The 23,220-nt window shown below is 51.6% G+C and overlaps 1 protein-coding gene and 1 long non-coding RNA gene across 2 annotated transcripts; both read right to left on the bottom strand.

Moving 5' to 3' along the window:
- Positions 1–1,630: 1,630 nt before the first annotated feature.
- Positions 1,631–9,884, bottom strand: LOC127038977 (T-box transcription factor T-A-like). Its single transcript, XM_050932053.1, has 8 exons — positions 9,700–9,884; positions 7,860–8,124; positions 7,274–7,408; positions 5,830–5,891; positions 5,362–5,423; positions 4,442–4,621; positions 3,467–3,581; positions 1,631–2,410 (listed from the first exon to the last, which is right to left on the bottom strand). Exons 1-8 carry the CDS (start codon positions 9,882–9,884, stop codon positions 2,164–2,166), a joined length of 1,251 nt encoding a protein of 416 aa, XP_050788010.1. The 3' UTR covers positions 1,631–2,163.
- Positions 9,885–16,108: 6,224 nt separating this feature from the next.
- On the bottom strand, positions 16,109–20,046 carry LOC127039004 (uncharacterized). The gene is made up of 2 exons (XR_007770853.1): positions 19,921–20,046; positions 16,109–17,049 (listed from the first exon to the last, which is right to left on the bottom strand). It is a non-coding gene; the product is annotated as an uncharacterized LOC127039004 (long non-coding RNA).
- Positions 20,047–23,220: the final 3,174 nt, after the last annotated feature.

Genomic DNA, 23,220 nt, shown 5'->3' with positions numbered 1-23,220 from the left:
TTAAACAGTAGCTGTAAGTGTTGATATTACGATGTAAGGGGACAATTGTGCCACTGAAGAACCCACAGGGAAATGTTGCTGTCTGCATCTCAGTGCAAGTTTTGCCTGTTGGATGCCCCAAGGGACCTGCTGATACCCACATTTTAGGTGACAGACTCAACATAGGTGAAGAAGAAAAATGAAATGCAAGGTGCAGAAATGCAGTGGGACCAGTTCCGTTCCTGTTGATAACTGTTCCTCTCTGCTCAGTGGCCTTGAAATGAGCTGGAAATGGAGAGCCTTAACACTGAGGTGGTAGAAAAGTTGGTGATATAAGTGGGTTTACACCCACGGTATTTATACATCCTGCATGGTTGTGTATCTGGGAGTTCCCAGAAGCAGGGAAGGGTTATGTTTTGGATCATGGCTCTTGTTAACAAAGAGATCATGTGGGGTAAAGGACAGTAGTTATTTCTGGAATGTGAGTTAAATGAATGGCAAGCTTCTGTGGCTCTGAAAGTCTCATCTTATGGAGCAGAGCTGATCTATCTGCGGGACTCCCCAACTCCCAATTGTTAGTCACTTCTTGAATCAGAAGCAGCAAATTCCTCCTGGTCCTCCACCTCTTTCCCGCAACCTCCCTTTGCCACATACCTTCAGGTTAGATATTTGTCGACAAATGACTCTGGCTAACCTTCTGCTAACACCAATGTGTGAAATAGCTGCACTCCTGGAACACCCAGGAGCCAAAATCTTATTCCTGCTTCCCTGATTCATTTTCAGTTAGGAGAGATCTCTAAAGCAGAGGTGGTCTGGGTGTGTTTAGCAGTTAGCTAGTGTAGAGAGCTTTCAGTCTTGAAATGCTCCATTGACCTGAAGTGAGAGCCTGGAATCCAGCTGGGATTTTTAATCCGTTCTCCAGGAAGTGATTAAATATAGTGATGGTTTTCTTTATTTTTTTAAATTATAGTTGTTGGATGACATCTCACTGAGGCACAGTGTGTTCTCTCTCCTTTCCCCTTTCCAAAGGGGCATAGTAAAGTTTGACCCACCCTAAAATGGTGACTAGTATTTCTTACTATTAATGAATATATCTTTTTATTCCAGTCACTTTATTACCTGTAGCTCTGGGTCTGTGACCGTGGGGGAAGAGGCAGGGAGTGGAGGGTGAAGTGAGGACATTCTAAGCGCTGCATTTTATGGCATTATGTTATTTTGTTGCGGGCCCAACCCTCTCTCCCACTTGGTTTTCCAGTAGGATCTGGGAAGGATTTAAATAACAGACTCATATGCATATTTTGAGGAGTTCTGAGAGCAGAGGTAGAGGAATCTGTAGAGGGAGGGGCTGTCATGATCAGTCACAATACACCCATGGCTGCATATGGTAAGGATGAGGGTCTCTGTTAAAGTTTGAGGTTTGCCCTGTAATTAGTAGAGGGTTTGGGGAACAGCATGCGGTCGGTTGCTTGATTTGGAAGAAGCATAGTCTTGGTATCCAAGATCAGCTTCCCTAAGGGAGGAGCAAGAAGGTAAGAAGTTAAGCCGTATGTCCTATTCCAAAGTTTCTTATACCTGCTCCAAACCCCCTTATCAGCACTTACATCGGTAAGAACTCGGAGGGTTTCAGTCTTCAGCAAAAGGCAAACAGCACTTAGTTGTCAGAAAGGTTTATTTACAACGAAGCTCAATAAATAATACACCACTTTTCAAGATCTTGGCACACACGTTTGCAGATCTTACTGCCTTTGTTTGGGTCTCCTGTGTGCAAGTGATAACAAGGTCCAGCCAGCCAGCATGCTATGCTGGGACATGCGCTCGACAAGACAGCGCTCGTTTGCTCCACCATCCTGAGAGTCAGACAGGTTGCATCTTTCTTCTTCGCTTTCCAAACTATGGGGGTAAAGCTAATTCTCTCCTTGGAGATATGCCCCGGTGCTGCGGAGCACAGATTACCACCTGTATCATCCTCTGCTTGCTCTAGAAGAGTCCGTCTTCCATATTCTGCCACAGCCTTTAAACAATGATGGAGGTTCTGAGACATGTTCTTATCTTGTAGGACTATGCAATCAGCTACACGCTGTGAGAGCAGAGAGGTTCACACCATTGTTCAGCTGCCCCTTTCCTTGCCCTCTGCCGGCTTCTTTCCAGTAATTTTTGAAGATGGACGAGGGCAACTTCTCAGCATCAGTAAGTCTGAGTGACTGTTGCCCAAGTGGATGCCAGACAGGAAATAGCAGAGTCATACTGACAGTCACTCGAGGGCATCTCTGCCAAGGCATTGTCATAGACTGAGGATGTGGAGGGGGCTGGGATAGCAGAGGCCAAGCTGCTGTAAGAGACCGAAGAGCCTCTCAGGAACTGGGGGTTGGAGCTGGACTGAGTAGCGGGACTGATAGAGTTGCTGGTGGGGGACCACAGGCTGGAATATTGACTGTAAAGTGAAAAGAGAGTTACCATCCTGGCGTATCTCACTCACCCCCAGGAGTGCAACTGGCCTTTCCTCTCCTTGACGGCCTTATTCTGATGCACTTCTCCGTGCACAAAGTCACTCAGCTTTGAGGAAATGAAATGGGACTAGAAGGCTTGTGAGTGTACTTACAGCCCATCTGTAACTGCATCACAGTCTTGGCAGGAGACTGGTTAAAATTTGCAACGTGGGCAGAACATAGCTGTGTTGTAACTAGGTTGTGTAACCCCTCCGGAGACATGCCTAGGGCTGATGGCACAGATATAACCTGGGTCGGGTCCATCCACACTACACATTTTAACTAGGCCCTTGATGAGGTAGTTCTTGTAGAGGAGACAAGCCCTTTCAGGGTGGAGGGTGCCCCGCTTGCAAAACTCCCTCCTCACGTCTTTGGCAGTGGAGAGCAGGGAGCTCACCTCCTGCCTTTGTCCTTCCCTGCAAGGCAAATTCTAGGTGGGGAGAAAAAAATTTTAGCTCCCTAGGAACAGGCTGAGAGCTTAGCTTGCAACCTACCTGCTTTCTTGAGTCTCTGTTCACCTGGTGCTCACTCCCCTAAATGCTGCACAAACCTACCCCTGCAGACACAGCCCTGCTTGATTCAGCACCCCCAATTTCTGCATTGCTACCCCCTCTACCTGCACCACTTCATGCTGCTCAAGTCATGAGCCCTCTTCCACCTATCAGTAAACCTCAGCCGATATCTGCTGAGTACCTGCCTCCCTCAGTCACTGCCATCCCCCAGACACTGCCAAAGCTCCTCAGCTTGAGCTATCAGGCTCATTCTAACTCTAAACATCTAGAGAGGACAATGTGCTGAGTGTCCTGATACATGTAACCCTCAGTTAAGGACTAAACTGAGACACCATGTTCCTCCCTCCATGTGGTTAAAATCTGGCTGTGAAACCAGCTCCTAGACCAGCTACCACTGGACATTAACCCCACTTAGCTCCCTTCATTCTTTAGTCTAGGCATAAAAGCACTCTCCCTCCATTGAAGAAAGTATCCGCATCTGTGCCATACCTTGTGGGAGAGGCAGTGCTGGGTAGAACCCCCGTAGAACTGGAGAGAGACAGGCCAGGCCAGCTGTCAGGGGCAGACACCAGGGAGAGGCCAGTGGAGTTATCTACATAATTAGCTAAAGCAAAAATAGATTGTTTGGATGTAGAGCAAACGATGAGACACAATAATAGTTACAACTTACATTAATAAAAGAGAGGCAGGATAGGCTAGCAGTTAGAGCACTAGCCTGGAACTCAGGAGACTTGGGTTAAATTCCTTGCTCTGCCACAGACTTCCTGTGTGACCTTTGGCATGTCACTTAGCCCATGTGTCCCTCACTTCGCCATCTATAAACTGGGGCTAATTGCACTTCCTTATCTCACAGGGAGTTGAGAAAATAAAGACACTAAATATTGTGGGGTGCTCATCTGCTACAGTAATAGATGCTAGATAAGTACCATAGACAGAGATTAAAAGAGAGATTTTTGTCTAAGCCCTTTACAAATTCTGTACAGAAAGACTTCCCCCAGTACTGAACTCCATCCGTCTCTGGGTGGAGCATAGCAGTCTGATTCTGTTTGGCATTGTTTGGCACCTGCACTGGACAGGACTCCATGCAGCAGGCCCTGCCTTACCCAGAGAGGAGCAGGCCTGGGTGCTCACTCTCACCAGTGGAGATGGGCCTTTCTCCCCCGAGGGGATCCAAGAGGGAAGGCAGCTGTGGTGATGCCTCTGTTGGGCAATGACTGTCTGATCTCCAGTGGGTGCTCAGCACCCACAACTGCAGCTGAAGTCAGTTAGAGCTGTTGTGGCTCAGCATCTCTGAAAACCTGACCCTAAAGGAACAACTTAATAATATGTTCCATCCATTTAAAGGACACTTCTCTTCCCCTTGCCCCGTTCTCTGCATTGAGTCTCTGCAGCGAACTTTACAGGCAGCCCAAGCCCTGGGCCAGTCCAGAGTCGGGAAAATGAATGTGGCTGGGGTGTCCTTACTTGGTGAGGCGTTGATCTGGCTGTATGGGCTCGGATAAGGTGAGGCCCTTGGGTTCCGCAGGCTGGAGTGTGTCTTGCAGTATGAGCTGTGGCCAGACGAGAGGCCAGGACTGCCTGAGAACGAAGACTGGGCAGGAGAGGAACAGCAAGAGCTGGTGCCTGGCAGAAACCAACCCCCAACTATGAAAGAAAAATAGTTAAAGGTAACTCAAGGCTCCTTGGGCAGCTACCCTGTCAGATCTGTCCAAAGGCATGGCACAGAGCTGGGCTGGAAATGAGCAGTGTCAAACATACAGAACCATGGAACCGAGGGGAGCATTTTCAGAAGTTCCTAAGTCATGCAGTAGCCTGCGTCTAATTGGTTTTCAATTGGACTTGGGAGCCAAGGTCACTTCACTCTTTTGAAAATGCTACCCACAGTCTCCAAAATGTCCAGGAAAGGAACGACGCTGGCATTATTTTAAATGGTAGGTCTCTAACTTTTGGGCTTGTTGCGAGAGACAGACCCCAAATCAGATACCTGTTATAGGCCAGCATTGGGTATTTGAGCCTGAGAGAATTTCACATCTATTGGCTTCATTTGCAGATCATACAAACCATGGACTCTGCAGCCCCACCTAAACCTGTTTCCAGTACAGCAGTGAGGGGCTAAGGAACCTGAGAGAGTCCGGTTTGAAAGTGTTGTAAACGCCGGTACGGTCTGGTCCTGAGAGTGTCCTGAGCACCCACTGACTCCAGGGGGAGTTGGGGCACTCAGGCCCTGCTCCTCAAAGGTTTTTAGACTCCTAACATCTATTGAAATGAGTTAGGAATCTAAATACACTTGGGGGGATCTAGGCCTCAATGCTCTTCGGGATTGGGCCTTTCGTGTGTTCATGTCCTAGTGTCCCAGAGATCAGTCAGAAAAGAGGAAGTCTCACACTGTGAATAGCCAGCCTGATGAGCTTCATTGCTGGAGTCGAGAACGTCTTTGGAGTCGCACCTACATGGAGAATGCAGGGAGGGAATAAAGTCTCCAGTTAATAACCAATGTCAGGCATTCATTAAATCGAGTTCATTTACAGGGTCCCTTTATAGTAGTGCCACAACCTCCAGTTGCCATCCTGACTCCCAGCTGCTTTAGGGGGAGGGGGCTGGGTGGTTAGAGCGGAGAAGTGAGGTGGGACTTCTGGGCTCTGCCACTGAGGTACTGGTGTGGCCTTGATTGAGTTTTTTTCCTGTGCTTCAGTTTTCCCATCTGTAAAATGGGGACAGTTGCTCATAAGGGCGTTGTGAAGCTTAAGTCATTCCCATTTATGAACACACTTAGATGAAAGGAGCCCAAGAGGGGCAAAGCACTGCTAATGATTCAGGCAAGGTGGCCTCAGTCTCACTCAGCCAGCACTCACCTCTCCTTGGCATCCAGGAAGGCTTTTGCAAAGGGATTGTGTTTAATTTTCAAGGCAGTGATCTGAAATGACAGACGACGGTTGCAGTTCAGCTTTCTTAAATATAAACCTTCAGCCACTCCTGACCCCTCTTCATCTCTCCAACACGCCTCCCCATCCTGCCAAATCCTACACCGGTATCAAATTGCAATTAACTCCACTGACGTTAAGCAAATTACAATGACTCTACATTTGTGTAACGGAAGAATTTGACCCTTTTGTTGTTGTTTCAAGGTGCTTCTCATCAATTCCTAAAATCCACTTGTCTTCACTCCTTGGAAGCATGAAATGGGAATCTTTCTAACTTTCCTCCTTCTTCTTTACATGTTCGTTTATAGGGCTGCTCATGAATGGTGCATGCCTGCTAGTGGTTTTTATTTGTTAATAAGCATTTCTCTAAGGGCTTCTCATATTGAAGCTGCTAACAAAATAGCCCTCTTCCCCTCGAGATTCAGAGCTGTTCTGGTTTTACAAGTGGGGATGCTGAAACACACAGAGGAGTCGACTTGCCAAGTGAACCAGTGTCAGAGCTGGGATTAGAATGCTCAGATTTCTTGCTCCAGGCTCTACCCATTAGACAACCCTGCCTCACTGGCCATTTTACACTAAAAACAGAAGAGAGGCAGCATTTTTTTTTCCCAGGGAAGGCAAAGCAGGGCATCACATTAAGAACCAAATTCCACCCAGCCATTACATCCCAGGGAATACCACTGAAATAAGGGGTGGTAAATCAGGGCTGGATTTGGCTCTAATTCTTATGTGGACTTCAGCTGTGACTGCACAAGGTGTGAGCTTTCCAGCCTCTCCCAAGATGTGGATGATGTTTCCAGAGCTGGCTTTCAGGAGCAGAGACTTAAAATGCCTTCGTTTCCAGCAGTGTCCAGGCCTAAGTTTAACATTTCACTTTCTCCGAGCTCCCAGGTGTAAGGGATTGTTCTCTATGTCGTGGGATTGTCCCTGTTGCCATGGACATCAAGGAGAATGCTTCCATTGGCTTGGGGAAGCAGCATGTGAGCGTAAGAGACAAACAGATGTTCTGTGAACCAGGTCTTTGCGTGGCTGGGGGAGAGGAATGAAGGGCTGGGGGAGTCACTTTATGATATATGTCCTATAAAGGAAAGTGGATTCCAAGCGACGTGCAGTGTTTTGGATCTGCCCAAGGGAGGAGGGCATGCCCTTGGAGATGGATGATGGTGGGAACAGAACGGGGCACTGAAACAAAACAGTTCATTGTGCTGAAAAGTATTGGAAGGGTTCCAGTTGGTTATGTTCTTCATATCTCAGAGGTGACCACAGCACAGTTGCCGGGGAAGTGGTCCATGTGCCTCTGATCTCTAGGACTGTGCCTTTCATGATAAAAACCCCGAGCGCACTCTTATCTGCAGGACATAGTCATCCAACATACCTCCTCGTTCTGATAGGCAGTGACGGCAATAAACTGGGTCTCCGGGAAAGCAAAGCTGCTGATCGCTTTCTGAGGACCCCCAACCTTCACGATGTGGACACGGGGCTCGTACTTGTGGAGGGAGTTCAGCATGATCTGTGGGACAGAACAAACATGCTACACAGTGGCCTTCAGGCTCAGCTTCATCATCGGAGGACCTGATCTTTCAGTGTGCCAGAAAAGCAGTCAGTATGCAGGCCAGAGACATGCTCCCCATGCCTGCAGTGTCTCTTCCACTCTGACCTGCAGGTGCATGGATAATGTGATATGATGGGGCCATGATCACCTCGGTGTAACCACATGGCTATTCTCTAATCTAGGCTCCTGCACTGCGCTCAGGGGGCTATTTGAGCATGTATTTGCTCAGGGCAAACTAGTGGCATCTTTGGGCCACTCACTGAAAGTCCAGCATTACCAATACTTTCCATGGCATAAGGGAAATAGAAACTTCACTTCTTGTCTTGGTATCTTAGGGCTCTCCAGATGGCTGTAAGATCAGCTATCCCCCTTGCCCCCCCACCCCCCTGTGAGCCCCTTCCAGAGTTACCTGCCCCCCTCCATTCATCTTGTTGGAGAGCTTGACTTTGCTGAAGGTGACGGTGGCTTTCATCCAGTGAGCCCCAAAATTGGGGGATTTGGGATGGATGTAGACACAGCTCAGGCTCTGAGGCTCAGGCTTGCCACCAGGAATCCACTCCCCGTTGACATACTTCCAGCGGTTCCCATCTGCAGCCACAAAGTCCAGGAGGATAGAGTACATGGAATTGGGGTCCAAGCCCGAGATGCCGACCTTCAGCACTGGGAACATTCTCCTAGGCAGGGGATAGGAGGAGGAGACGATTAGGTTGCAAACTCACTTCTGCCGCAGGTTTAATTACAGCGCTGGTCTCTCTCCCACCACCTTAACAAGTGTAGTTCTTAACCCTTCCCCTGTATCACAGAGCTTCTCCCCACATTGGCATTTCAGTGGTTCCTAATCACTGGCATGCCGTAGGCATCCCTACTGTCCTGCTCCCTGGAGTGTGACTGCATGGAGCACAGCCTGCTCCTTGTGACCCCGAGCAGTGGCCAAGCTTCTCCGGGTGTCAGGGTGTGAATGAGAGGCAGGGTAGCTGGAGCCTTTGAACCTGTCTCCCCAGTAACTGGCGTGCCATGTCAGTGTTCCAGCAGGCCTGCCTGCCCGTGCTAGAACGTGACTGGGTCTTGCCTGTGCAGACAGGGCTACAGCACAATACGAATACTTGTGGGTGACAAAGGTTAGGCCCATCTCTGCAGGAAAGAGTAAACCCCGTCTCGGCCCCTGGCAGAGTGAACCTTGCTGTGTTGCTAGGGCCAGTGTCTGGGTGAATTGGTACAAATGGCCTGGAAAGGCCGGGGATGCTAAAAGTAACAGCAAAAGCAGCAAAGAATCCTGTGGCACCTTATAGACTAACAGACGTTTTGGAGCATGAGCTTTCGTGGCTGAATACCCACTTCCTCAGATGCATGTAATGGAAATATCCAGGGGCAGGTATATATATGTGTGCTAGCAAGCAAGCTAGAGATAACGAGGTCAGTTCAATCAGGGAGGTTACCAGGAAGGTTTAAGTAGGGGCTGCACCTTCTTTTTCATTTTAATATAAACTGATCTGTTTGCTGTCCGTTTTCTTTCTTTTCGAACAGAACAGACCAGTCGTTCCCATTACCGTAACAGGGAGGGAAAACTAATGACACTTTTTAAATTCACCTCCCATCAGATCAAAGTGATCAGACTGTTATGGTTTGCCTCGATCGTTCTTGGGGGTGGGGGGGAACACCCCAGTTTGTAAATTCGTAGTCCTTGTCGCCCAACTACATAACTGCCCCAGCAACGGAAACCATCAGAGTCACCTCTGCGGCAGCTCTCTGTCTGTATACCCCAGGGGAAGTTCAGCCTTGTGCAGAGGGCCAGCGCAAAGACTGTGCTATTTACAGCCCACGTAAAGCTTAAACCCCTGATGGGGAATTTGCACATATCAGACAAATGTAGCTGTGCAGCTCCACTAAAACCCTAAGGATTTAAAATAAGGTGTTTCCTAGACCTTGGCCCCTACCTCCTAATGTGGGGGGAGAGAGGCCTTCCCTCCCAGCCCCCCATGTCTAGTGATCATGCCACAAGGAGCTCAGAGCCACAAAACAGCCAGTGGCGCCTTTCTGGAGACAAAGCATGAGCACCCTGCTGCAAAGAGCAGCATCAATGGGGCAAGAAGGAGAATCGGGTCCTGGCTGGGTAAATATATGTGTCTGGGGCCTGGAGGCACTGGTACTGGGCATCTTAAGGATACTTATGGGAGGTAGCTAGAGGGGCGGAAGGTGAGGGTGCCTCCGGGCAGCGCAGAGGAGGGAAAAAGAGAATTCTTTGCACTCACCGGCCAGTTTTGGTGACTATCATCTCATTGGTGAGCTCCTTAAAGTTCATCCACAGCGCTTTCTCCTCCAGTACCACCCTGATCTCCCTCTCCGAGGCATCCTCTGTCTCGGGGCCCATTTCCAACTCACTCTCCACCGCGCTGAAGACGTGGTCCAGCCACTGGTGGCTGGGGACTGAGCTCATGGTGTCTGGCTTCCTCTCTGCCTCACCCTGGGAATCCCCCAGCAAAGCCCTGGAGCCCAGCACCTAGCATCAGGCCCAGACCTGCTTGTCACTGGGACTCACTGGGGAGGGGGTGGAGACCTTTCTGGGATTTTAAACCCCCCACCCTCCTCAGCAGCACAGTGGAGGCTGGGGGGAAGGATTCCTTTCTCATTGGCTAAAAAGAGCTAGCAGGTGCCACCTCCCAGAGAGGTGAGGCGGCGATTGGCCAGCCTAGGGCTGGGGGGAGGTATGGCTGGTCAGTGTGCTCTCCTCCCAGCTGGAGGGAGAAAAGCTTTGATGTCTATGTGAATCTCAGTGGGAAACCCAATCCATGGCCCTGCTCTGGAGATGGGTTCCTGTCCCTGCACCCACTGCTTCCCCAGGGTCAGGTGACGGGGGAAGAGATTGCCCTGCCATTGACAGCTGTGCACCTTTCGTCCAGGAAAAGGCAGCCCCTCTAACAAACCATCCGCGAGGAAACGATTAGCTTTGAGGGGTGGGGAGTACCATAGTCCCTTCCACCTCGCCCTCATCTGCGCCCCTCTGCCCCAGGATCTCCCTTTCCCCTATGAAATCCCTGGAGGACAAAACTGTGCAAAAGTCTCAATAGCACGTTGGCAAATATATCTAGCAAATTGCCACAGGAAGATCTGGCAAGGGGTGAAATGCTGCTTGCCCCAGCTGGGCAGTGACTGAGTGCTTAGAGCGAGTTAAAGGAGGGGAATCTCTGCCTGCTCCTGCTCTGATGGCAGTAACAATCCTGTCTAAGGCCCTGATTCAGCAAAGCACGTGCTTCAATCCCAGTGCCACACCCACACAAAGGCAAGGATCATTTCTAGTCACTTGACTAAACGCACAAGGGGCCCAGCATTAGTGCTGAGCAAAAATGTTAAAATCCCACTTTGCAGGTGTGGCTAGAGTCTGGACGAAGCATTGCCTGGGGGTATAAGGTTGTTGCTGGACACCAGTGACCAGCTAGGGCTCCGGTACATGTAACCCCAACACCCCAGGTGAACCCCACCTCCTTATTGCAGTGGGTCTGAGGCCCTGGTGCCTGGCACGCTCTGCAGAGAAAAGGATAGTACTACTTCTATAGCCCATTGTGGTTTCAAAGTAATGACGCTTACAACTTAGATGGTCAGCTCTTGGGGCAGGTTGTTCGGTGTCTGTGCAGCGCTCAGCACAATGGAGCCTTGGTCCATGACTGGGGCTCCTAGACACTAACACAATATGGATAATAAATAATGTAGAAATATGAACCTAATGAATCTTCACAACCCCCCTGGGAGATAGGTAAATACCTTTGCCTAGATACTTGGGTGGCCCCCATCTCTGGAGTACCTGAGCATCTCACAAACAATTTATTTATCCTCACGGTATCCCTCTGGGGGATAGTATATGGTAAATATAGTATCATCTAGAAACTGAGGCACAGAACAGCGATGTGATTTTCCCAAGGTCACACAGCACGTTAGGAACAGAATTCAGGTTTCTTGGCTCCTATCCTCCTGCTCTAACCACTAGATACCTGCTAGGATGTAAAATGTTCTCCCTGTCGAGTGTGTCTGGAGCACCCGCTTGCGCAGACATGGGGAACTCAGCTGCTTGCTGGTGCTGTACCTTGAACACAGTTGATTTTATAGGGCCTGCTGTTGAGCGATGTGCCCTGAGCCCTCGCTGCCCCCAAGGGCACTGCAAAGTGAATTGCAGAGATGGACCAGAGCAGCCCAGTTTGGATCCAAAGCAGAGTTGGAGAGTGTTTGAATTTGGGGTTCCCTTTATAGAAACACTCACGTTATGAAGCGTGGATGTGGCTCTGGTCTTGCCCAAAGCTCCAGAATGTGGGCTCAGGCCCATGTCTGCCTGAGGCACGGTTAGTGAGTAGGAATGAGGTGGGATTGCGCTCTCTGGAATGGCTCTATTCTAATCTTTCTGAGGGATTTTTCCTCTGTCCGCTCTGTTTGCAGGCACAGAGCTGGCGTACTGGCTTTTCTGTAGGCCAGTGAAATGTGTGTGTTTGCCCTTGGACTGGGGAGCTGGGATTTTTAACACTGAAGTAGCTTGAGCTCCTGGAGAAGTGAGCTGATGATGCAGGGTCCACACTGTGGAGAGTTAGATGGATGGATTCTGTTTCAGGATATTGGCAGCTGTTTAGCTTTGCTTTATGCCTGATGTTTCTTCCGTCAGAGTGTGAAGTTTTTTGTAATACGTGGTGGGTCCTGTCAGGAGAACAAGGCTGTGAGGAAATGCCAGGTTCCTTCCAAACTTTTCTTTGCAGCCTGCAGGACCAGGATTAAGAGGTCGCAAGTAGGGCAATTGCCTGGGGCCCCAGGCCACGGGGGGCCCCACAAATGATTATTGCCCCATTTTTACAAATGGGCAACTGAAGTCCAGAGAGATTAAGGCTGAAATTTTAAAATCTGCCTAGAGGATTTGGATGCCTGAGTCCCATTAAGGTGTCCAAATCGCTTATAGCATCATTGAAAATCTGAGCATAAGTGACTTGTTCAGCATCACACAAGCAAGAATTGAACTCAGGTCTCCTGGCTCCCAGCCTAGTGCCTTTACAATTGTAGTTTCCTCTGTCAAGTTTTGTTTGGCCTCACCTTGTGCCCTCACTGGTTGCGACGTCTGAGGAGTTAAAGAGGTTCCTGCACAGCGGCAATGATCCATCATCACCCCTGGTGAAATATTGCAGGGTGCTGGACCCTGGGGGCTGGGACGTTGGCTCATGTGTCATGGAGTCTTAGCAAATATTCGCCTTGGGATGGTGGCTGGAGAGGGAGGGCAGCACATATGAAAACAGTGAATCAGGAGCCCAGGTCTTGGTCATGCTGAATTGATTAAGTCCGTCTCAAAGTTCCTAATGAAAATGTACGTAGCACACAGCTAAACAGAGCCCTGTCGGAAGTAGATTCTAATTCCTTTCCTCTCAATTCCTTTTGCATCTGATTTCTGTTCTCTACACTCCAGATGACTTTATTCATTCATTTGTGCCTCCCACCTTTTAAGCTCTTCTGCATTTCCCTTTAGCAGCCTCAAGCCTCACCTCCCCACCTCCTGTACTGTGGAGCATGGGGGAAGGAGGTTGCAAATCCAGATTTAAAGAATGTGGTTTGAGTCCGTCTCTAGTATATTCAAACATGGGGCCCGCAAGACAGGATCTGGCCAGCGACCCATCGAATTGGATGTCTTGCCTCCAACAGTGGCCACTACTTGGTGCTTTGGAAGTAGGTGGGAAAAAGCAAGTTGCATCTGATCAACTGCATGATGCCATGTGGGAGAGATTCTTCCCTTGGCTGCAGGCCTGGATGACATCCAGTGCCATCCAGAGAAACGATCAGTGAGAGGCAGCAGCATGTGGTGGTGCAGAACTTCCCATCCATTGCTTCTGCTCATGTGCCTGCAGCACCTGCCTGATTTCTCACTGGCGGATACAGAAACTGCTTGAAAGGCATCTCAGCCTTCTCACCCACAGATGTGAATGGGGAGTGGGGGATGTTTCCTGCCTCTCTTCTTCTCCTCACCATTTCCATGTGGGACCCAGGAAACCTGGATCTCTCTGCCTAATCACCCCCCACCTTTTAGAGGATGAAGAGAATTAGCAACAGATCAGATTCTCACAGGGCAAACAACCTCTGCTGGGGCTCATCTGGAAACAACAGAAGATGCTCTGGCATGCAGATTAACAAGACACTGGGAGCTGGTACAGGGCAAGGAATGAAATGTTCTGCCTGGAGTGACTCAAACTACTTGAAGCCTGGGTGAGAATAGCCTAATCTCCAGCACACTGGTGCTGGGAATTTCACTAGAGAGCTGAGAAATCTCTCACACCATTCACAGTGCGAGGTGATCAAAGCCACCAGCTCGGCTGAGCTCAGGCTTCCAAACAGGGTGGGTGAAGAGCGGGGCAAGGATCAGTGGGGTTCTGGGTAAGCTTCTGTGAGACCTCTCATTGTGAGTGGCCCCTCAACCATGTCCACCCACCAGGGGTATTTGGGAGAGGTGTGGACCCAATGAGATATCATCCGCCATTGTGGGAGAGGGAGATGGAAGGTTTCCCTTGAGTTATCAAGTCTATGCATGACAGTGGGGCCCCAGTTGGTCATTTCTGTTGCAGCTGCACCCTGGCGAGTCGGTTGGGATAAAATGAGATGTGAGCCAAACCTTTACCCTGACCCTGAACCTTCAGCCTGTCTGAGGATTGATCGAATTTGGAGATCTCTCCCCATCCCCCCAGCTCTTTTCCTTTACTCTTCATGGACCCAAATCTCACAAGAAAATGACTGAGAATATGTGAGTCCACAGGACAGGGATGTGTGTGACACACACACACAAGTATCCAGAGCCAATTCCCAGTGTCCATGACATTCACTTTGATTTTTAAATTTAGATCAATTTTCTGTTTGACTCTAAACATACCCCTGCGAGCTTGGCACCCAAACACAACAGCACTGGCCTAGTGTAAGGGGGCAGGTAGTGAAAGTGCCTGGAAATAATGGTGACCCTGAGCTGGGTAGATCACAGCTTCTTAACGTGAAGGCTGCAGGGATATCCCACAACTCCCTCTGTGTTCAGCTCTCCAAGAGCCTCTAAGCCTGGCAGCCAGCTCTGTGCTGGGAAGGAGCTATGCTGACTGCCAGCTGCAGCTGCTCGGCATTAGAAGGACATGAGGGTTGTGGGTGGAACTGGATCTGGATCCTAGGACCACACCTTCCCCTTGTCCTAACGAGGAGCAGGTGCAGCGGGATGCCCTGCACAGACCCGCAGAGGTGTGTAGAGGTTTCTGGGGTTGGGCTGAGCTCAGCAGTGATGTCTGTACCCTCTCAGGGCAGGTGTACACATAAAATGCTCTCTCCTGCAGACATGCAGCTCCTCAGTGGTCAGGTGCGCATACAGCAGGCAGCATCGCTGGCCCAAGCATTCAAATATCATGAGGATTTTTTTTTAAATTGGTTCTTTTTCTTTGCCTTCTGGTCGCTGTGCCTTTAGGCCAGTGGTTTTCAAACTGTGGGTCATGACCCAGTACTGGGTTGTGGAATGTAAGGCACTGGGTCGCGGGGGCTCTGGTCAGTACCACTGACTGGGCCGTTAAAAGTCCGTCGGCGGTGCTGCCTGGCTCAGGCAGGCTAGTCCCTACCTGTTCTGACACCGCGCTGCGCCTCGGAAGTGGCCAGCAGCAGGTCCAGCTCCTAGGTGGGGGGGCCATGGAGCTCCGCGCACTGCCCCCACCTCCATAGGTGCCGACTTCTCCTCTTTCTTGTGGGTGCTTGACCTCCCCTCTGCACCTGGCGCCACCCCTACTCCACCCCTTGCATGAGGCTCTACCCCAATTCCAACCCCTTCCCCAAATCCTCGCCCCAGCCCCGCCTCCTCCCCTGAGCACACCACGTTCCCCCTCCCCCCACCCCCCCGGAGCGTGCTAATGGCCAGGCAGGGAGCCCTGGGAGATAGGCAGAGGAGCGGAGACATGGCGAGTTCAGGGGAGGAGGAGGTGGGGCAGGGCCAGGTGGGAAGCTTGGCTGCCGGGGGTGCAGCGCACCCCCTAATTTTTCCCTGTGGGTGCTCCAGCTCCGGAGCACCCGTGAAGTCAATGCCTGTGCCCACCCCGAGCACTGGCTTCGCACTTCCATTGGCCAGGAATCAGCCATTGGGAGCTGGAGGGGGATGCCTGCACCTAGGAGCCAGACCTGCTGCTGGCCGCTTCCGAGGCAAAGCATGGTCCCTCCTGCACCCCAAACCCTTCATCCACAGCCCCACCCCAGAGCCTGCACCCCCAGCCCAGAGCCCTGACCCCCTCCAACAGCCCAACCCCCAGCCCTCCCAAACCCAGAGCCCCCTCCTGCACCCCAAACCCCTCATCTCGTAGCCATCACCCCCACATCCAAACCTTCTGCCCCAGCCCTGAGCCCCTCCCACAACCCAAACCCCTCATCCCCAGCCCTGTTGGGTTGTGAGCATCAACAATTTTCTTCAGCTGGGTCGCCAGAAAAAAAGTTTGAAAACCACTGCTTTAGGCTGCACCCGGGCCATGGTCTCAGCCTTTCTCCACAGCCATGAGGGCAAAAGACTTTTATTGTTAATGAAAGCTGAGAGTCTCGCAGAATCACCTGGCTCCAGGAGCTGGGGCATTCTGCAAAACACCAAGTATCACATATCAGAGTGTTAGTCTGTATCCACAAAAACAACAAGGAGTCCAGTGGCACCTTATAGATTAACAGATTTATTGATTTTAAAATCACGAGAACTGGGCAAACTTTACAGCAAAAGAAAAAGCAAGGACCCGTTGCCTTGCTCATCTACAGGCCGCTGCTTGTATTCAGCCCAACTGGCTCCCGTATAATAGGAGAGTGAGGGCAGGGCGTATATGTTAATAGCACCAGGACACAGAGCACAAGGAGATGTTGTCTTTAGGGTACCAAAGTGGACTGGTTGATTAGTAAAACAATGGTCATGAGGCGGCAAAGCACGTGGTGTGTAGGAGATGGCTTGTGTTTAAAATCCAGCAGGAGGCTTCCCTGGTGCAACCTCCCATGGGAAAGAAGCGGCAGCCTCCCCCCCTCTGGATGGGTTTGCTTCTGGGAGGGGAGGAGGAGAGGCTTGGAGGGCTTTGTGACAGCAGCCAGGCTAGCTGAGCTCCAAACCCTGTCCCCTGGCCTCCCACCCTCCTGTTCCCCAGTCACCCACTCAGAAGAGCCCATGGTTAATATCCTTCGTCCTCAGGCACAATGACAGCTGAGCATCCTGAACCTATGAGAATGAGTCATGGTCTTTTGCTGTGGCTGAGCCTGGGGTGGAGGAGGGATGGGAAACATTCCCAGCGATGAAAGGGGGAAGGGCAGAAAGAGATAACACCCTTCCTTTCCTGTAGTGTTAACAACCAGAGGAGGTGGAGACAATAGGCCTCCTGCAGCTGGGCCTGGGGCTGCTTCCTGCCAGGACCATCCAGAGCTGCCTTTTACTGACCCACGATCAGCCACCTTGACATCAGCCACACAAAGGCCACCTTCAAAGACAGGCTCTGTCCTGCATGCAGCCTGGCCATCCAGAAGCTCCAGATCCTATTCACCCTCCAGCTATTTATGGGTTCCCTCTTCCCGAGCTGGCGCTTTCTGCTGTTGTGGAGAAGGCAAGGAAACAAGACCTGATTTGGAACAAAGATAATGTCATTAATTTAGCGAGACAAGAGAGCAAATAAAAGATATTCCCTCACCCACCTTGTCTCTCTCATATCCTGGGACTGACAGGGCTACAACACCGTGAACAATAATTAATTCAGAAGTTTGCTTACAGGGAGCAGAGCTGACTAAATTACATGGTTTTTTTCAGTGTTGTTGTAGACATGTTGGTCCCAGGATACTAGGGAGACAAGGTGGGTGAGGCAATATCTTCGACTGGACCAGCTTCTGTTGATCAAAGAGACGAGCTTTTGAGCCACACAGAACTTTTGTTCAGCTCAGAAACCAGCAGAAGAGTTCTGTGTAGTTCAAAAGCTTGTCTCGTTCATCAACCGAAGTTGGTGCAATCAGAGATTCCCTCACCCACCTTGTCTCTGAAAATTATTTGCTGTCTTTCACTCTTTGCTAGAGAGCTTTACTATATGGAGGAAAGAGTCCTATGGCACCTTATAGACTAACAGATGTATTGGAGCATGAGCTTTGGTGGGTGAATACGTGACCGGCGTCTGACGAAGTGGGTATTCACCCACAAAAACTCATACTCCAATACGTCTGTTAGTCTATAAGGTGCCCCAGGACTCTTTGCTGCTTTTACAGCTCCAGACTAACACGGCCACCCCTCTGATATATGTAGGAATTGCTTCTATCTGCCAATGACAGGCAGCCGCCTCTGGGGCAGAACATAGCAGCTGCGTAAGAGCATGCAGCAACACTACTTATCAGTTTAGGACAGGACGTGGAGAAGCCGATCCCAGCCAGTAGTGAGGTAGTCTAAGCAATTGGTGGCTGAATGGAGTGAAGGTGGGAGGTGAACAGAAGAAAGGGGCTGGGACTTATTCTATTGTCTATTTTGCAGGGGTCTTTTTAGTCAAAATGGGGACAGTGGCCCAGTGATTAGTGTGCTAATCAGGCACTCGGGAGACCCTGTTCCGCCACAGACTCCTTGGGCAAGTCACTTAGGCCGGGTCTATATTTAAAAGTTAGAATGACGTAACTCCAGTGCTGAGGGGTGTGAAAATTCCCCTCCCCGAGCACTGTAGCTATGCTGACCCGACTCCAGTGGAGATGTGGCTAAGTCGATGGAAAAATTCTTCTGGCAGTGTAGTTACTGCCCCTCAGGGAGGAGGATTTCCTACCGCAGAAGAAAACCCCCCTTCCATTGCTGTTGGCAGTGTCTCCACTCCAGCAGTGCAGCTGGCGCCCTGGCCCTGAGCTGCTGGCGTGCCCGTAGTGTGGACAGTCGCTCTGTGCCTCATCCCCATGTTCCAGATGGGGAACTAATAGCAGTGCCCTGCCTCCCAGGGATGCTGTGAGGATGAATACATCAGACAGTGGGATGCTCAGTCAGATACAATGGAAATGAGGGCCAGGTACATCCCAAAGATAAAGAGAAAGGGGGTAGTCTTATGAATAAGGCACGAGCCAGGGGACACTGGAGATCTGGGATCAGTCCCAATTCTGCCACAGACCTTGGGGCAAGTCACTTGACCCTGTCTTTGCCTCAGTTTCCCCATCTGTAAAACAGGGGCTAATTGTCTTTCCCTGTCTCCCTGGGGGCTTGTGAGGCTAGATTCACTGCTGTGTCTGAGGCCCATGCAAACTGGTGATGGGGCCAGAGAAGGATCTTGATATCGGGTATCAAAGCTGTTCCTTTGGGCTTGTGACTCAGAGCCAGGCATTCGCAGTGACTCCCACCAAGGCAGGTTTCCCCTCCCACAAAGGCTGTCTCCGTGTTTCAGCTCGCTCCCTAGCTTCTCTGGAAAGGGCTCCCCGTAAGTGCAAGGCTGTCAGAGTTGACTGACACCCTCGTGGGTCAGGACTGTTTGTTGTAGTAACCAGAGCCTCAGGAAAATGCCTGAACAGCTGAGTTGTGTTGTCGCCGTGTTGCGCCCAGGATATGAGAGACATGAGGTGGGTGAGGTAATATCTTTTATTGGCCTGAGCGAGACCAGCGCCATGTCTCCTTGAAGAGCTCAGCTCAGAGCTGAGGGTGAAAGGGTAGCCCCTGGGGTAACGTCTGACTAACCCCGTCCGGCCCAGCTGAGATCAGCAGCTTTGTATGTCATTCATGGACTTGTCAGTTCCTGTACACCCCTCCTGCCCAGCATGCTGTTAGCACTGAGCAAGCAGGAAGGAAACCTGCAGTGTGGCATTGCATGGTGAGGTTTGTGCCCGCCAAGCGCGTCCCAGCTCTGGACTGCTAGGCGCTGGCAGCTCAGGGACTGAAAGCGAATGCAGCAAGCGCTTTGATGCCTCCGGTTCCTGTGGCACCTCTCCTCGCAAGCTGCATGCACACAGCACCGCTGCCACGCCCTCTGCTCGGCTGGATGGGAGTGCACACCGCTGCTTCTTCCCACAATCCAGCCCAATTCTCCTAGCCTCTCAGGCCTCTCCAGGCCTCCTGGATTGCAACCTTTTACCCCATCTGCCTACCCACTGCAAATGCACCAGCCACTGTCCTCTGCCAATTCCCTTCCGTCCACACCCTCCACCCCTCCCACCAAGCTTTTCCAGTCCTGGGCGCCCTGCACCACTCTGCCAGTGCACCACAATCCTGACCTCTTGCACACTCTGCTGTTCTAGACCTGGGCAAATAATATGTTCAGCTGTCCATCGCTAGAAAGATATTCAGATCATCTTCACACTGGACTATCCCTGTGGCATCACAGGGACTCCTTACATTCCCCGTGAACACAGACAATAGACCGCATTAGGTTCCCCTAAAGTGGGGACAGCTGCCAGAAAGATCACCCCGGGCTGAAATTAGGGGCGGCCTGGGTGAAACGCAAAAGATACGTTTGATAGAGGCGATGGGGAGTCAGTCCTCATTCACCTACCTAATGCCCACTGATGGGCCTCACCCACCAATTCAACCATGCGACGACTCATTAAAAACCAGCTCCTGGAAAGTGAGGCATAAAACAGACAGGTGCAATCAGTCTTCTGTGGGTGGCTGAAGGACTTTCTGATCTGCAGCATCCATCACTCTACCCTAAAAAAGCTGCAACGCTGCAATAATTGGTGACATGGCCAGGGTCTGCTATAGACTGGGTTAAAATCACCATGTTCCCTCGCTGTGAGTGCCGTGGGGCAGCAGGGGGTGGAGATGAGGAGTGAAAGATGCTGGCATCTGCCCCTCTTAGTCTGAGCAGTTTGGTTTGAGCCTGGTGAGTGTCACTCCCAGCTCCTTGGGAAGGTGGCTCTTTGGCTAGGGGATGAAGGAGTCTAGTAGCCAGAGGCCAGGCCTGGGAACCAGGAACTCCCAAGTTCTAGCTCCTGGTTGTGACCTTGGGTACGTCACCTTTTTCCCTGCCTGACACATAGGACTTGAGCCTCTCCCCCCTCACAAGGGAGCGGGAGGACGTAGGGCCTGGGACGTGCTCTGAGGATGACTCAGCTAAGGATGGGGGCAGAGGGCTAGTCCCTAAGAGGAATCCAAGCCAAAACTGCCTTCTCATGCAGGCGCGTTGGCTCAGCAGATTGGTGTTCTTCCAGATTGGGGGAATTCTTGCTGTCGCTCCTGAGACGCAGAGGAGGGTTGAGATTAATATACTGAGTTTCAAGGCCTCACTCTGCTCGGGGCCCCAGCTTCACGCAGTGATGTCCTGTAGCCTCCTTCCACGTTTCTGTGCCAGGGAAGCAGACAACTCCGGCACCTTTGCCTCTCTGCAGCTGTTGCGGCCAGACAGCAGGGGGCACTCCTGGCTCGCTGCTCTCTGGGTGCTGCTAATGCAGCCCCCACGTGTCCTGGTGTGCCGGGATCCACTAAAACCAGGGGCAGGGGTCGTGGGGGAGCAGCTGCTTGACTGTGGGAAGTGCTTTCCCTGCAGACCTAGGCTACTGCACCATTTCTGGAGATGGCTATGTGCAGTCTGAGGGCCCACCCCCGGTTCTCATGCCATAGGCACATAAAGCCAGTGTACGGAAGAAACACACACACACCCTGCCCCATGAACGGGAGGGAGGTGACAGGGTGCTATGGCAAATGCTTCAAATAACGGAAAAGGCCTGTGGGTCCCGTACAGTCCGCCGCCCTTGCAGACTCGTGGTGGGCTCAGCCCCTACACTGGTCCCTCAGTGTCCCCAGAGATGGGGCTGCTACCTTCTCACACGGGGCCACGCCTCCACAGCTCCTTCGGCTTCACGTTCAGGAACGGTTTCCTGCCTGCAGGTCCCTGTTCTGGGGGCTGGAGCTCACCTGTGAGCAATGCACAGCATTCCTGGAGCATTGCTGAGTGGGGTGAGGAATGCTGCTGGCTTTGATGCCGGGAAGATCTTGGGATGATTCCAAGCAGGGAATCGGTTCATTTCTTCCAGGCTCCTGCAGGCATCAACACGTCCCTTGGCGCCCACTTGGCAGTGGAGATGCAGCTGATCTTATACAAATATGTATCTTAGCACCCTGGCTGGAATTTCTGCATAGTCCACTCCTTTTGCAGGGTGGGGAGGAGACTGTGGCTTTCGTGCCATCTTATTACTCCGCAGGTGCCACAAGATGGGGTGTGTGTGAGAGCCACAAAAGGGCGCTCTGTGTGTGTGTGTGCACACGCACACACGCCACAAGGGGGAGTGCTGTGTGTGTGTGTGCGCGTTGCACAGCAAGGGCAGTGTTTTATAGGGGGTAATTGTAACATGCAGTAATTTTTTTGCTAGGATAAAATTGCTCAGTGCAGGGTCTTCTTCAGGGCCCCACTAGCCTTGTGACAATACAGGAGGCTTGGTCATGAAAAGTGGGTGGGGGGGGGTCTCCATGGATTGCATCTCGCCCCACATCTGTTGTACCCTAAGCAAGTATTTGGAAGGTGCTGGGTTACCAGTGCTGCAGTCTAGGGCTCTCAGATGCTGTAGCTGAGCTGGGCCCAGGTCAGGCTGTGACTGAGAGCTGGCGATGCCAGCACTGGTATCAAACTGCACTTCAGCCTTCCTCACAGCCACGCCCAGCTGTTCCCTGGTGCCGGCTTGGTCACAGTGGGGCTGATACTGACTGATGGCAGCGGTTGCTCTCTGGGTCGGAGCAATACCAAGCCCTGTGCTGCTGTGGAGCGTTAGAGGGTCAGCAGTGATCTCAGGGCCAAATGGCTGTTCAATGACAATTAGCTGAAAAAGCCCCGAGTGCATTTTTGTTCTTGCACCCTGGCACACGTGTTGCTGTGGCTAGGAGGGGCCTGCTCAGGTCTCAGCCTCAGCCAGTGCCCAATGGCTGGGCAGCACTTTTGGGGTGAGGGTGTTGGGCAGAATCCCAACAGGGTCCCTAAACAGGCTGCAGCCCAGGTGTGACATCTGTCCTCACACCCAAGAGCATCCTCTACTCTGACCAGGCCAGCCAAGTGCTGCGGGGGGAGGCTCTGGGGCATAGAGACCCTCTTCTCTCTGGGCTGGAGTTTTCAGAAACCCAGGAATCTCCGCAGTCCCGTTGAGAATAACCAGCTGCACGTTATTGCTAGTTGGGCTTATGTCCAGTATGGCATGGCCTGAACTGCAGCCTGCCTCTTCCTCCTATCGACCCCCGTGGGACAAATTTGGCAGGTTTGATCTGGATCCAGAGCTGATCTCTGGGGCTAATTCAGATTAAGACTGAAATCCATCTAATTTAGAGCACCTCAAGAATGGCCCGGAGCAGGATAGGGCCCCGGCTCTGAGGCTCGGCAGTTCCACGTCACAGTGGCTTGGCCAAACCTCTTGCTCAGGGCTACTTGGTGTGGGGTTGTTGTGGGAGCCTGTCCAAGGCGCAGCACGCCAGCCGGTGTTGTGGGCATTGGACCGGGAAAAGCAGCCCAGACGTATGTGTGTGTGTGTGTGTGTGTCCCCAATCCTGGGGGCTCCTGGAGGAGGCCAGTGCTCTTCTTCCTCCACAGGAGCCTAGGGAGCTGGCAGGTGGCCATGCCCCTGAGTCCCCAGCCATGGGTGCCCGCGTCTCCCCAGGTGCGGCCAGTACCAAAAGCGGGTGAGTTTCACTCAGTTTCAGCTTCTGTGCCCTAGCTGCCTCCTCCTCTGCCCCCCACCTGCTTGCTGCAAAGAGCTGCGTTAGCAAAGGCCCAGCAGGGCCGGGGTCTGTGGAACGTCCCATGTGCTGAGCCCACACAAAATGCTTCCTAGCGGCTTTGCCGCTGAGCTCCGGCCCTGCGGCACATCCTGGG

The sequence above is a fragment of the Gopherus flavomarginatus genome, chromosome 22 (assembly GCF_025201925.1).
Source record: "Gopherus flavomarginatus isolate rGopFla2 chromosome 22, rGopFla2.mat.asm, whole genome shotgun sequence".
Lineage (NCBI taxonomy): Eukaryota > Metazoa > Chordata > Testudines > Testudinidae > Gopherus > Gopherus flavomarginatus.
Note: the sequence above shows the minus strand (reverse complement) of the source record. Positions and strands in the feature narration are given on the sequence as shown.

What these genes read in the sequence shown, in the direction of transcription:
- LOC127038977 (XM_050932053.1), bottom strand. Translation starts at nt 9,884, where the DNA reads ATGAGCTCAGTCCCCAGCCACCAGTGGCTGGACCACGTCTTCAGCGCG. An exon ending in ATAGTCACCAAAACTGGCCG is followed by an intron (nt 8,125 to 9,699) that starts GTGAGTGCAAAG and finishes TCCCCTGCCTAG; the next exon opens with GAGAATGTTCCCAGTGCTGA. An exon ending in AGCACTGCCTCTCCCACAAG is followed by an intron (nt 2,411 to 3,466) that starts GTATGGCACAGA and finishes TTCACTTTACAG; the next exon opens with TCAATATTCCAGCCTGTGGT.